At 39.3% G+C, this 15,043-nt stretch overlaps 1 protein-coding gene across 1 annotated transcript in view; it reads right to left on the bottom strand.

Annotated features, from left to right (window-relative positions):
- The window catches only part of kcnd1 (potassium voltage-gated channel, Shal-related subfamily, member 1), an 83,377-nt gene that overhangs the window by 62,600 nt on the left and 5,734 nt on the right, over positions 1-15,043 (bottom strand). The window contains exon 2 of the mRNA XM_084720151.1: positions 1,926-3,208. Coding sequence (XP_084576277.1) covers positions 1,926-2,081 — 156 coding nt within the window. The 5' untranslated portion in view covers positions 2,082-3,208. The remainder of the gene's footprint in view (positions 1-1,925; positions 3,209-15,043) is intronic.

Raw genomic sequence — 15,043 nt, 5'->3', positions numbered from 1 at the left:
AACTTCAATCTTTCTGTTGTAGATACTCAAAAAAAGATATTTCAAAAACTGTCAGCTGTGAAGCTGGAAATATTTTGGTGTCTGAAAATAAAATGGTTTTAATTACAGATATAACATTTCAAACACCATTCACCTTCACTTCAACACTTTTACTTGATTATTTTTCATATACAATTTTTTGTTTCAAAAACTCAAATATTAAAGTTTATCTGAAGAAGAAAAGCGTTCATTCCTCCTCAGCGATGTCGTTTACAGGGTCTGTTTGCTTTAAAAAGGAAACGGAAACATATTTATTTGGATGCCATATATGACGACACGACTCTTCACAATGAAAAATATTTGACGCTAAAGAAGAAAAGTAAATTATCTCAACAAAAGATCAGAACATGGAAAAGATTTTTCAAAAGTCAAGAGTTTGAGTTGAGCTGAAAACTCAAAGATCTGACGCTGCCTTGACACTGAATTTTCTCAGCTTTTTCATTTTTACGATTTAGACCCTAAACAATGATAACTGAAAATTAAAATGTGAAAAATTCATTTCCATATAATTTTTCACCAAACTCGAGGCTGTGGAGCCGCAGGGTTAATAATGTCCCACTAATTCTTCAGAAATGGGACAAAACTTTTTTTGTGTTTGTTTTTTGAGGGGGTTTTGATTTTTACTCTTCAATTATGCTGGAAAATATATTTTAAAAGATCAAAGTCTTTCTTAAACAAATGAACATTGACTGTCTCCTGTGTGAAAGTCCAGCGTTTGACCGTCCGTCCACCCGGACATCATTCCTCTGTGGACTTTTTGATCTTTATACCACGTTTGGCCTCATTGCTGTGATCATGTACACAAATCTATAGATTACATTTAGTGATAATTTCATAAACTGCTGCAAAACTGAGCTAAAAATGTGCTTTGTTTGCTGTTAATGTAAATCGTCTTCAGAATTGGGACAAATCAAAGTCCTCCCAAAAAGAAACTTTGAGAATTATGAATAGCAAATCTGTAATTACAAGTTTTTGGTGAAAAATTATTCTTTAAGGATTTGAAATATATGTAATTTATGAAATGTTTTGGTTTGCTTTAATTTTTTTTAATTTCTAAAGTTGTTCTGTGGAAGAAAACAGCCTCGTCTGACAACCTGCTGATCAGAACATCTGTTCAGTTCAAAAAGCTTTACTGGCACAGAAAACAGAAAAAAATGTTCGCTGACAAAGTGAGTGAAATGAAAAACACACAAAAAAAACAACAGACAAAATGTCATTTGTTATTAGAAATGAATATCACATATCAGATCATGTCCTACCAAAAAAACTAATTCCAATTTTGATAAAATTTTATTCTTTAAGGATTTCTATATGAAATATTTTAGTTTTCTATCATTTCTTTATTTCTAAACTGTCTCTGTGACAGAAAACATCCTCTTGTCTCAGACAAGAATTCACTACTTTAAAAAATTAAAAAATGTGTTCAAATCTAACAACCTGCTGATAATATAGGCGTAAAAATGTGGTATTGTTATCATTGTTTTTAGTGAAAAGTGTTTGTTTTGCAAAAAGATGATTTAATCAGGCATAAAAAGGGTCAGCTATACCTTAAGGACCCCTGTCTCACTTCCTGGTTTAAAAAAGGCGGGAATACTCCTCAGACACTGGTAAACTTTCTTCTTATAGACAAATTCATTCAATAATATTTCTATCAGATGTGTCTTAATCATAACATGTCGACTCTGTCGTCCTTCTAAATCAAAGATCAATAAGAATTCTGGTTTAAAAAAGTGTCTTTTGATGAACATTAAGAGACTCTGAGACACTTCAAAAAATAAAATAAAAATCTTTTAAAATATATTTTCCAGTTTAATTGAAGAGTAAAAATGTTTTTGTCCCAGTTCTCAGGGATTTTTGGAGCATGCTCAGTAGACGTCGACGCTCACCTGAAACCTGACCCCGCTGACGTTGACGTACAGGATCTCATCTGATCTGGACGAGTTGTCCACGGGAGGTTTGGGCATCGTCTTCTTGGCCAGCGGCAGCCATCCCACCGCCGCAGCCCGCGCAAACGGCAGCCACGTCGCCACGCCGGCCGCCATCTTGCATCAGTTGGTTCCGTGCCCGCAGAGAGTCAAGTTGTGTCCTGGACAGGAGGGCGGAGCTAAAAGTATCTTGAGGTGAAGCCTTAATGAAATTCTCGCTCACTTTGCCTGGCAGCGAGAGACGAAGCGGTCCGACATGTTGACGGGGGGAGGAGGACGGGGGGGGAGGAGGGGCAGAGGGAGGGGCCAAATGGCAGTTTAGGTGTCAAGCCATGAAAAAAATGCCGTAAAGTGGCGGGAAAACCGATGCATCTGACAGACGTGTGGCCTGTCTTTTAATTTGATGAGATTCTAATGTCCTTCTGGTGGACGGGGGCGGAGCCGTCCTGGAGCCCTCCAAAATAAAAGCAGACCTCCTTCTGGCCTGCGAGGCGACCCTCAGGGCAAAACAACACCCTTTAAAACCCAGAAACTCTCAGGAATTAGATGGAATATTTCCTGTTTTGGTCGTTTTTCCCGACAAACTTCAGCCTGTCCAGTCCTGTTCCTCTAAATAATAAGATGTTCCAACTCACAACACAGACTCTCCTGGTAGACAAACATCATTTCTTGAAATCTCAGCAGTCTCAGAACAGCAGAATATGTGTAAAATAATAATAAAGTTACTCTGTGATATTGCCGTCACAGGTTTATTACCGCTGGGATTCGCAACAGAAAGCAAAAAGATATAAATCCAGGTAGGAAAGTGTTAAAGCACTGGTTGTCTGGCCTCCACCTCGCTGCAGCCTCCTCCCTCCCTCTCTCTCTCTCTCTCTGTCTGTGTGAAGCTCTCTCTCCCTCTGAACACTGATTGGTTGCAGCGCCGCAGCCTTTCAAATTCTTATTAAATTGTGATGATGGTTCCTGAAGTTGCAGGATAGACAGAATCGTGGGTGTTGCCTCCTCCCTCCCTCTCTGTGGAGATTATGGATGTTCAGCCTCCCTCTTCATCTTCCTCTCCTCCGTTTTGCTTTTGCTGCTGTTTTGTCCTCTAATTTCCTTTCATCTGTCCCTCTCTTCTACTGTCTCTGTTGTTGAAATAGTGGGACATTAGTGGTCGTAGTGTTGGTGGTGGAGGAGAGACAGCGAGGAGGAGGAGGAGGAGGCGTTGGGTCGTCCTTACTCCATGTCCATGTATGGCCGTCCTGTCAGAAAACACACAAACAGAAAAGAGACAGAGAGTGAGAGACAAACCAGGAGGAGAGGGGAAAGAAAGAGAGAGGAGGTCTGGGAGGAAAACTGGAATGAAGGAAAGAAGGGAGAAAAGAACTGAAAGAAGAAGTGAAAAGGAGGAGAAAGAGTTGTTCAATGTAAAGAATGTGAGAAGTAAGAAAAGAGAGAGGAAGGAAGGAAGGGAGGGAGGAAAGGAGATGAAGACAGGAGGAGAAATGAGAAACTGAGTTGTCAAAAGTATGAAAACAGAAGAAGGAGAGACGAGGCACAGCGAGGAAACAGAAGAAGGGAACGAGGAAGGATGGGATATGGAGATGAGTGAAAAAGTGGAAAGAGGGAGGGATGGGAGTAAGAGGGGAGGAAGGACGAGAGGAGGAGAAAGAGTCGTAGGCAAGAAGGAAGGATGGATGGGAGGGGAAAAGACAAGGAAATGAGACGAGAGAGAATGGGGGAAAAGAGGGCAAATGGGAAAAGGAGGGAATGAGGCAAAGAGAAAAACAGTTGAAAGGATAAATTGAGTTTTCAAAAGAAAAGGAGAGTCAAAATAAGACGGAGGAGAGACGAGATTATAAAAAGAAAAAATGAAGGTAAGTAGGAGGCGGAAATAAGGCAGGATGAGCTGCAAAATGGAAAAGAGGATAAAAAAGATGAGAGAGAAAAGGGAGGAAATGGAGGACAGAGATGATGCAGAGAAGAAGAGAAGAGACTCTTCACAAATCTAAAGTTTGATGTTCATGTTCAGTTGTTTCCTCAAACAGCTGCTCGCTGTATTTTTGTCCAACAAACTGGAGGAAACAGTGCATTTGTCAGGGACTATTTTTAATCCATGTTTGGTGCTCTAGTGAGTATTTGGGGCAGCAGGACTGTGGACACACACACAATAACCACGAGGAGATGCAATATGACCACAAAGAGACACGAAGCAACCAAAGAGAGACACAAAACTACAGACAGATACATAACAACTGTACAGAGATGCAGAATGACAACAAGAGGAGGCTAAACAACCACAAAAAGACACAAAATAACCACAAAAAGACACTAAACAACCACAAAAAGACACAAAGCAACCACAAAGAGACACAAAACAACCACAAAGAGACACAAAACAACCACAAAAAGACACAAAGCAACCACAAAGAGACACAAAACAACCACAAAGAGACAAAAAACAACCACAAAAAGACACTAAACAACCACAAAGAGACACAAAACAACCACAAAGAGACACAAAACAACCACAAAGAGACACAAAACAACCACAAAAAGACACAAAACAACCACAAAGACACAAAACTACAGACAGATACGTAACAACTGTACAGAGATGCAGAATGACAACAAGAGGAGGCTAAACAACCACAAAAAGACAAAAAACAACCACAAAAAGACACTAAACAACCACAAAAAGTCAAAAAACAACCACAAAAAGACAAAAAACAACCACAAAAAGACACTAAACAACCACAAAAAGACACAAAACAACCACAAAGACACAAAACTACAGACAGATACGTAACAACTGTACAGAGATGCAGAATGACAACAAGAGGAGGCTAAACAACCACAAAAAGACAAAAAACAACCACAAAAAGACACTAAACAACCACAAAAAGACACAAAACAACCACAAAGACACAAAACTACAGACAGATACGTAACAACTGTACAGAGATGCAGAATGACAACAAGAGGAGGCTAAACAACCACAAAAAGACAAAAAACAACCACAAAAAGACAAAAAACAACCACAAAAAGACACAAAACAACCACAAAGACACAAAATAACCACAAAGAGACACAAAACAACCACAAAAAGACACAAAATAACCACAAAAAGACACAAAACAACCACAAAAAGACACAAGACAATAATAGAGATGCAAAACTGGTATAAAGAGACACGTAACAACCACAAAAAGACACAAAACAACCACAAAGACACAAAACTACAGACAGATACGTAACAACTGTACAGAGATGCAGAATGACAACAAGAGGAGGCTAAACAACCACAAAAAGACAAAAAACAACCACAAAAAGACACTAAACAACCACAAAAAGACAAAAAACAACCACAAAAAGACAAAAAACAACCACAAAAAGACACTAAACAACCACAAAAAGACACAAAACAACCACAAAGACACAAAACTACAGACAGATACGTAACAACTGTACAGAGATGCAGAATGACAACAAGAGGAGGCTAAACAACCACAAAAAGACACAAAACAACCACAAAGACACAAAATAACCACAAAGAGACACAAAACAACCACAAAAAGACACAAAATAACCACAAAAAGACACAAAACAACCACAAAAAGACACAAAACAACCACAAAAAGACACAAGACAATAATAGAGATGCAAAACTGGTATAAAGAGACACGTAACAACCACAAAGGGACACAAAACAACGACGGAGACACTAAATGACCCTGTTTTTAATGTTGCAGACTGGCCACTGGACAGTATGGATGAAACATGGACCAGTCTTAATTCAGAGGAGAACGAACGACTTTATTAATCCCTCTTGGGGAAAATTCTTTTTTTTTTTTCACTCCATTGTTAATTATTTTACACACACACACGTCTGTATACACACACGTGTGACACAGCAGCAGGCCTGTGCACATTAAAGTTCAGTGGCAGTTACAGCTTCCTGTTTTGAGATCGTTTGAAGTTATTAAACCCATAAATAAATAAAAACACACGATGCTCTTAATTAAAAATCTGAGAAACATCTTAAATCAGAAACAGGACGGCTTCACGTGGACGTCAGTCCTTTATCGATCGTTTCCTTCCTGTTTCTAACGTCCCCCGACAGACACACGCAGCTGAAATCCTGTTCATGTGTTTAAGATGAAGATATGAAGCTGCAGGTTATTAAAGATGGTTTTTATGATGAGCGTCCTCAGTCTGCAGAGGAAAAACACAGCCGGCCGTCTCTCTCTTTATTTCTCCCTCTGCGTTCTTCATTCAATAAAGCAGCCACAATAAAGTTTCCTCTGAAACTGCTCTTCGTCAGATGAAAAGTTATTGTCGCGGGTTTATTGCATGAAGTCCACGGTGGGAGCAATAAAACTTTTCCTTCCTCAGGTTTAGTTTGAATCACAGTTAAGTCTGATCCAGGCAGTTTAACCTCTGCAACCCTGAACTGAACTGAACTGAACTACTGTCTGATTTATTTTGAACAAACTGTTTGTCCAAGAGCTCAAATTCTAGAGGAGATAAAAGACCAAAGATATGAAATATGTCAGGCTGAATTCTGATGAAATGTGTCTAAAATGATGGAGTTAGTGTTACATTTCATTTTCTTGAATTCTGCAGCATGTCGACGTTTATAAAAAAAAATTGCTGAGGAGATTAATTCTTCTGTTTGTGTATGAGTCTGATATAAACAGTTAAACAGCTCCTTTTCTGCCAAACTCATAATATATGAGACCAAATAATGTCTCCTTTATAACAGTTAAGAATGCACATAAAATAAGAGTAAAATGTCAATTAAACTAAGAATAAAAGTGAAACTGTGACTGCTGACAAAACTGTGACTAAAACTAAACATTTTATCAAAACACTTGGAATAAAACTAAATTAAAATCAGGAGCTTAAGTTTTACTGCAGACAGACAAGGTCAGAGATGAGCTTTATCAGCTGAGAGTCACGTGTTTCCCTCAGGAGGTGGCGGAGACCAAAACCAGAGCTGAAAGACACTGAAGATCAGACTCACATCCATCAGGTGATACAAACACGACTCTGCTGGGTCGATCATGTCGATGTGCAGCTGAATGTTAACATGTTTCTATGATAACGAGTCAGAGCTGCGTGTCAAACTGACTTCCTCTGAGTGTTTTACAGACCAGGTGCAAACACAGCCTTTATATACACCACAAGATGGCCGAAACTTTGTCAGTCATCCAATGAGAGGTGGCCTTTACGGGATGCTCCACCTCCAGTACAGAAATTTCAAAATAAAAGTGCATGACAAGATGTTGCATAAACAGTAAAAATCCCAACATGATCACAAAAAAAAGTTTTAGCAGCAGTATTTGCTTACTTTATAATCTTACTCTTGTTTTCTGTGCATTAAAATATGATTTAATTAAGGCACCGATGACGTTTGATGGAGGAAACTTCTCGACCACAGGGACTTTCATATATTTGATTTATATTTTCATGTATTGTTGGACTGAATTCAGAGAAGAATTAATGAAGTTAATTTCATTTTGTGACAGGCTGCTACATCACTATATTTATTCACAGTATTTTTCACTGTGACTTTCTTTACTAAACCAATTTATGCATGCAGTGCATTTGTACTTGAGCCAATAAAACACAGAATTACAATCAGGCCTACACACGATTACACTTTGGTGCAAAAGACTTTCATAATTCACCTCCTGACAGCAGCGAATGAGGTTTTGTCGGCGAAACAATACAACAGTATGAAAACAGCCGAGTTAAGAAATGTACTTTAGTCATCAGTATAATTACACCAATTTACACTGACAGCAGCGAGTCGTCACTCATTATATAACCAGACTTTTTAAGTGCTGCTGTTGGTTGAAAGCTGCATTTGAAATGTATTTTTCTTCATGTTGGGGGGGTTTGTCTGAATCAGGTCCAAACCTTCTGACACAACGGATCAATACAGACAAACGCTGACAGGACGTTCTGCAAAATATTATCAGGAACCGTCTGCAGAGCTCACGCTGCTCGCAATAATTCAAATAAAAGATATCCCAGGTGGCAGAGACGGAGGGAGGACGGGGTGTGATGTAACAGACTGAGGTGGAACCAAGTCACTGTTCTGCAGGTCACAAGGAAGTCTCAAGTCTTTACACTCGAGTCAAGTCTTAAATCAAAACTAAAACCTACAACTAGGTGGAAAAAAACAAACATTTTAGTTCACTGGAATAAAAATAAAAACCAGAGTTTAGACAAAAATCTGACCAGCTATGGTCATGTAAGTTAACAATATATTGAATATCACAGTAAATAAAAAAATGACCTGTGATGATATGTAACATCATATTATATAGTTAATTATTTTCTTTTAATATTTTTATCTTACTTGGTCAAAGCTTTGCTACTGACTGCTGCATTCTTTTAGTTTTGCAGTTATATATAATTCATGTTCAGGTCATGGCTGCTACCTGTTTTATTTTATTAAAGAAGGAGAGCAGAAGCACTTTAATTTAAAAGGAACAAAAAACTTTAAGAGCAAAAGCTGTTGTACACATCAGATTTATTATTTAATAAAGGATGTTTTTTCATGTCATCATTTTTCTTTATTTCTAAATATTAATATAAATATATCATGGACTTTTTATTTGTTAGAATTGCACTGTTTTTATTTTTTGGTGTCGTCTTATATATATATATTAAACACACAGGATTTTCTTCAGGTACACAAACACAAACACAAACTTAAAGCACATCAAAGTTCAACACACACACTCTCCTGTACCTGCCCTGCCTCAGTTAAATCTCGTGTGTGTGTGTGTGTGTGTGTGTGTGTGTGTGTGTGTGTGTGTGTGTGTGTGTGTGTGTGTGTGTGTGTTGATGAATTATGAATGAACTTTCAGCCTGACTGGTTCCTCTGTTCAGCTGCACTGCCTCAGTTACCACTAAGCACATACAATCCATCATAACACACACTCTCTCTCACACACACGTACACACACACGCACGCACGCACGCACACACACACACACACATATGAACAAACACAAACAAACAAAACAGGCTTCATCTGACCACTGTTGGTACTGCAGACAGTAGACAGGAAAGCTTTTAGGCCAACACCCAACACACACACACACACACACACACACACACACACACACACATGTCATATCTATATTCCAGCCCGTCACTGGACTGTCTGATCACAGATCTGTATATTCTGAGGTTCAGGCCCCAGATGTTTTTATCAAGACACCCACATCTTTTACGTTTTGAGAATGACAGTGTACTGGGAGTTTCTCTCAGCCTCTCTCTGACCTCAGTGCCGTACGTCTGTGTGTGTGTGTGTGTGTGTGTGTGTGTGTGTGTGTGTGTGTGTGTGTGTGTGTGTGTGTGTGTGTGTGTGTGTGTGTGTGTGTGTGTCAGTGTGCAGTACTGGAGTCTAACAGAGAGGCAGTAATATGCCATCAGTGGGCATGCAGCCTACTTAGCCTGTCCTGAAGAACAAGTGTTTCATTCTCACTCACGCTTGTCATCGAGTACAGACATCCACAATTTTTCCAAAAAGCCACCAGCACTGACATCCAGGGAACCACAGACAGATGATGTTTCAGGTGAAACTACAGGTGTAACACTTAATATAACACATAATCAGAGCTGGTCAGTCCTAAACGCACGCTACGCAAGTTGTGTAGAACCCTACAAGGCACGAGGTGAACTGTTATCAGGTGAACTTGTATTTCCTCCTTTACAAGTTCCTTCATTTACAGTAACATTAAGTTGATGTTCCTCTGTCTGTCTGTCTGTGTGTCTGTCTGTCTGTCTGTCTGTGTGTCTGTCTGTCTGTGTGTCTGTCTGTCTGTCTGTCTGTGTGTCTGTCTGTCTGTCTGTCTGTCAGGAGTGTAAAAAGTATTCAGATCCTTTACTGAAGCAAAAGTACTAATATCACACTGTAAAAATACTTCACTACAAGTAAAAGTCCTGCATTCACAAAACCTTACTGAAGTAAAAGGCTGGAAATATTATCAGATAAATGTAAGTAAAAATAAAAGTATTCATGTCGCAGTAAAATGTTCCCTGTCCCTTAAACTGGATGTGTTCTCCACAAAGGAAGGAAAGAAGGAAGGTAGAAAGGAAGGCAGATTGAGGAGCCGTGTCCAAACCACAAAGCAACAAGTCACTGATATCTGACAGGTCAAACTCACAGCAAACAGAAGAAAAGAAATGAAAACAAGAGGAAATGCCGCCGAAAGGCAGTTTTAAAGAAAAAGTGTTCAAGATGTCATCCTGTGCATCACATAATATTTGAGTATTTATTGAATTTAATTTTTTTATCTTTTGAGGATGGGAACAGATGTGGAGATGGTCCCATGATGTGCACAGTGGATTCATCTGTTAGCTGAGCAGTGGTTTGTAAACTGGATGAACTAACAGCTGGTTCTCCCTACAAGCTGAAGCAGAGCGTGATGGTACCATCATCGGACGGCTGCGGCTCACACACGCTGCGGCGTCCATACAGGCTGCTTTTCTGCTGCGATGCAGCTGCTGAAAGTTCTGCTTTTCTACATAAGAGTTTGCAGTTGAGAGTTTGGAGAAGAAAACGTCTCACGTGTTTTCTGCATGCAATCAGTGATTTCCTCCTCATTCAGAGAGGGAAGGAGGGATGATGTAATAATGAAACTGCAGTGAGAAGAAAGGTGTCCTGTTGATATGACCAGTTTTAATGCGTATTTTTGCAGAGTAATGCACGGATCACACAGAAACATAGGCGAGCTTCTGAATCTCTAGATGAAGTATGGCTGCAGCTCGACACTCTAACTGGTTAATATGGGCTCCAAAATGAAAACCAGCAGGTAGCAACACACACATGTGCTACTCAAGCGTGTAGCGTGAACCTGCCATAAGGCCGGAGATATACTTGCTGTTTAATCATATTTGCATTCGAGTATGCATAGTGTAACTCCGCCCATGCAACCATCGCTCCAAATGGATGCAGAGTACACAGACATGATGCATTGCACAGTTAAAAGTCTCAGGCCTGACAGGAAACAGAGATGTGTCAGACCTATCATCAGAATCTCTCTGGTGGTTGTCAGGAAACTGACAGCAGTGAGAACCTGCAGATGAGGTGGATCACGTGGTTTTGTCTCTGGCTCCAGAGCTGCACACCTCAGTAAGCTAATCACTGTAGAAAACGTCTTTTTCTAATATTTCACAGCACTTTACAGAAGTAGGTTTTTGTGAGTACTGACTAACAAAGTGGTTCTCAAACTTTTGCCACAAAAGCAACTGTGAAAATAATAACTGATGTGCTGAAGCTCGGGTGTGTAAGTGCGGTGGTTGGATGCCAGTTTTCGCTCCGTTCAGGACTCACTACAGCTTCACCACCTTCCAGCTCAAAGACTTCTGTTCGAAAACCAGCTCTTTAATTTCGAGATCCATCTAACATCATCCTAAACCGAGCTGAAGAAACAAGACGGAGCTCACTAACCCTCCTCCCGGCTGTTTCTCTGCTCTTTAAAACCAGTCCAGTTGTCCTCCTCTGTCTGTGACAGAACTGAAGTTAAATTAGTTGTTAAAAACTTGGTGGTTTCCAGAAGAATTTCCATGAACAATAAAACTGTCAGAAGATTTGACTGAACTGTGAAAAACCTAAATCTCTGTGTTGGGTGTTTGTAAAATCCAGCTCACTTCTGTCCACCATCTGTCTGCAGGTTATTCCAGTAAGTCCGTCTGTCCATCTGTCCGTCCTCTCTGTGGGAATCCCTGCTGACATCATGTGTTTCTGAGCCCACATTAGATATTTAGAGAATCCCACATGATGCTTTTTATCCAGCTGACACCGAGCTGCTGCTGCTGTTGCTGCTTTTGCTGCTGCGGCTTCGACCCTGGAAGCTTCCGGTAACAGTAATGGGATGGCTGCGGGTTTTATGGTTATTGCTGCATAAGAGCCGAACTGAGTCAGTGGGTTTCCTGTCCGACTGCTGAGTGAAAGACTCTCCTCGACCTCGAGAAGAACCGAGATGAGTTTTCTTGACTTTACATTCACCAAGAACCAACATTACATCTGCAAATCAGTCAGCAAACAGCCTGAACAGAACGTTTCCATCCAGTCTGAGCAGTAAACTGCATCAGTATTTTCTGCATCAGTGTTTTCAGTATTTATCTACAGAGGAAGCAGCTCCTCTTCCATGGAGGCCAACATGTTTCTACGGTAGCCCAGAATGGACAAAAATGGTCATTTACAGATTGTCAGATTTTTCATAAGAAACATGTTTTACCGTTGGTTTTCCTACATGCTTGGAAGGGGAACGTGAGGTGAGGGGTATTCAACTTTAGTCCAAGTTTTTAAATTATACCCAGGCAGCCAGTGAGGACCATGTCATCGCTGGATCTGTTTGTTTGTCTTTCATTTCGTATTAATATATTGTGTAAAATGTTAGCTAACAATATGTGACTCAGTATAGTCATAAGGTCTTTGAATCAAATCGCCCCACTAACGGCTAAATTCCATCAGGCGCAGCTGCGTCGCATTACGGCTGCACTATGTCACCCGGAGCTGATCGCAGCCATTCTTGACGACGCTTATGATTCCAGCAGCGGCGCCTCGAAGCGTCCCAGGAGCGTCTCTCTGCTCCACTCCGCTTCAGATACACACTGAGTCTGTTTCTGAAGGATGCTGCTTCAGTTAGCACAGAGCAGATCGAACGGGCAGGAAGTCAGACACAGAAAAGGCAGGGAGAATCCAGATGATTTTCAAAATAAAAGACCCTGTGCAGACTCATAAAGACAGACAGAAAGCAAACTGTTTAACCACGTAGCCTGCTCATCCATGTTAGAAGCACAAAGAACAAGGAAAGGGGACATAATCAACAAAATCTGAGTAACTAAACATAATCAGGCTGCTGGTCGCCGCAGCTGTACGGAGGACGGATCAGAACCGTGGCACAGACGAGCCGTGATGGGTGGAATTAACTGGTAAGATTGTAATCTAAATAAATGTTTAGCTTACATTACATTAAAAATGAATTCATGGATTATTAATCAATAGTAATGGCAGTAATTTGCACCTCATTCAACACTGGAAAAGAAAGGAAAATTAAACTTAGAATTAAAATGAGGAAAATAAAGACCAAAAAAACGAAAAAAAACAGAAAAGGTATTGTATTTAATAAATTATCAATGATTAATCCACTGTTAGCATTCTCAACTACTGGTTCAGGAAAATGCAGTTTGGTGACATGGCAGTGACATCAACGTCGTCTTTGAGACAAATACTTTGTACTTTTCCTTAAGTATTTTTCTTACAGCAGTACTTTTACTTGTAATTGAGTATTATTTTAGCAGTGTAACAGTTCATGTACTTGAGTACAGATTGTGCGTTGAGATAATTCTTCTCTTTTTTCAGATGAATAAACTCTTTAAAAAACGTCTGGGATCAGCTGGAAAATCCGCCGTCATGAAGCTGAAAACAGGCTGTGACTTACTTTACTTTACTTCACCTGTACTGCAGTATGTTCACGGTGAGGTATTAGTACTGTCACTGCAGTACAGGTCTGAGTTCTTCCTCCATCACTGGTAAACTGTTCATGTCTTATTCATCCCTCCATCAGTCAGTGTTTCATCTTAAAAGCTTCAAACAGAACATGGCAGCAGTTGTGCTGTAATGCTTCACTGTCTGATGATTGTTGATGATGAGCCTCCTGCTGCAGCTTCATCTGCTCCTGATTATCAAGTGAACATCAGAACATGAGTTACTGCTGCGATCGGACGGGGATCATGTTTCTGTGGACTAAGATCTGACCAACCACACAACATCCAGCTGAAAAGTATGATTTACACACAACTCTTTTACATTAAAATGTATGTTGAATATTCACATGTATACTGAATATATTTGCAAAACATCTGCCAGTGTTTCTTCACCTCCTTTAATATCTGTATTTGGCAGCTGAAGTCTGGTTATTTGTCTTATTTTTAATCTCATTAATTAAACGAGTTAATGAGCCATTTTTTATAATTATCCACTTTCATTTTAATGAGTTTACTCATTTATTTTATTTCTAAAACTAGAAAAAATATAAGAGGTAAAGTAAATTATCTCAACTAAAGATTATAGGTTGGCAAAACTTTTTTGAAAGTTAAAGAGTTTGAGAAAACACAGAAAGACATTTACCTTGAAATGTCTCAACTGCAAACAGACAGTTTCAGTGTTTTGTGCACAAATAAAAACTCTTTGCTGACAAAGTGAGTCTGTTTAACATGTTTCTAAAACACAGATGAGTTTCAGATATCATGTTTTTTTAAATACAGGAAACAGGAAACAACCTGATCTGCTGCTGATACGACTAAATGTTTCTGTGAATATGAAATCAGAGTCCTGCTCGCTGCCTCCGCTCCGCTCTGCATGTTGACCCGATCAATAACAGGACAACAACATGTCTCCAATCACTGATCGATGGCGCAGAAAACATGTTTGTGATTACTGATCAATAAAGAGGAAGCAGGGCTCTCTGATCGCTGATCAATAACGAGTTAAACAGACCCAGGAAGTCTGCAGGAGGCAGAGCTGCACGTCTGCTTTAACTTTGAACATTTGGCTTCTATCAATAACTCATCTGATTTATTATGATTTTATTTTAAACACTGTACTTTAGTAATATTTTAAAGTAACTGTACTTGAGTATTTCCATTTTATGTAACTTTCTACTTCAACTTTTTACTTCCCTGCACTTATGTGATAAATTTATTTACTAGTTACTTTGCAGTTTCACAATATTATTAATAAATTGTGGTCAATAAATAAAATAGAATATGTTGTTGTGTGTTAAACTACCAAGTACTATATAATCTTTAAATATAATCCAGTAATATTACACTTATTCACTTCTTCCCTGCCAGCGTTTTTTTTTTTTTTTTTTTTAGTTGTCAGACAGCACATTCACTGATTTTTCAACATCCACAGAATATTCAGTTATGTGAGTATGTTAATATGGAATATATCAAAAGAAAGAACAGATCTGATAGTTTCAGACACAAAAAACATTTTGTTTGAGCTTCAGTCATTTTTTTTTTTTTTTAAAAAAGCACTTGAATGTTTATTGGTTGCATCA

This window comes from Lutjanus erythropterus, chromosome 6 (assembly GCF_056507025.1).
Source record: "Lutjanus erythropterus isolate fLutEry1 chromosome 6, fLutEry1.hap2, whole genome shotgun sequence".
Taxonomy (NCBI): Eukaryota; Metazoa; Chordata; class Actinopteri; order Lutjaniformes; family Lutjanidae; genus Lutjanus; species Lutjanus erythropterus.
Note: the sequence above shows the minus strand (reverse complement) of the source record. Positions and strands in the feature narration are given on the sequence as shown.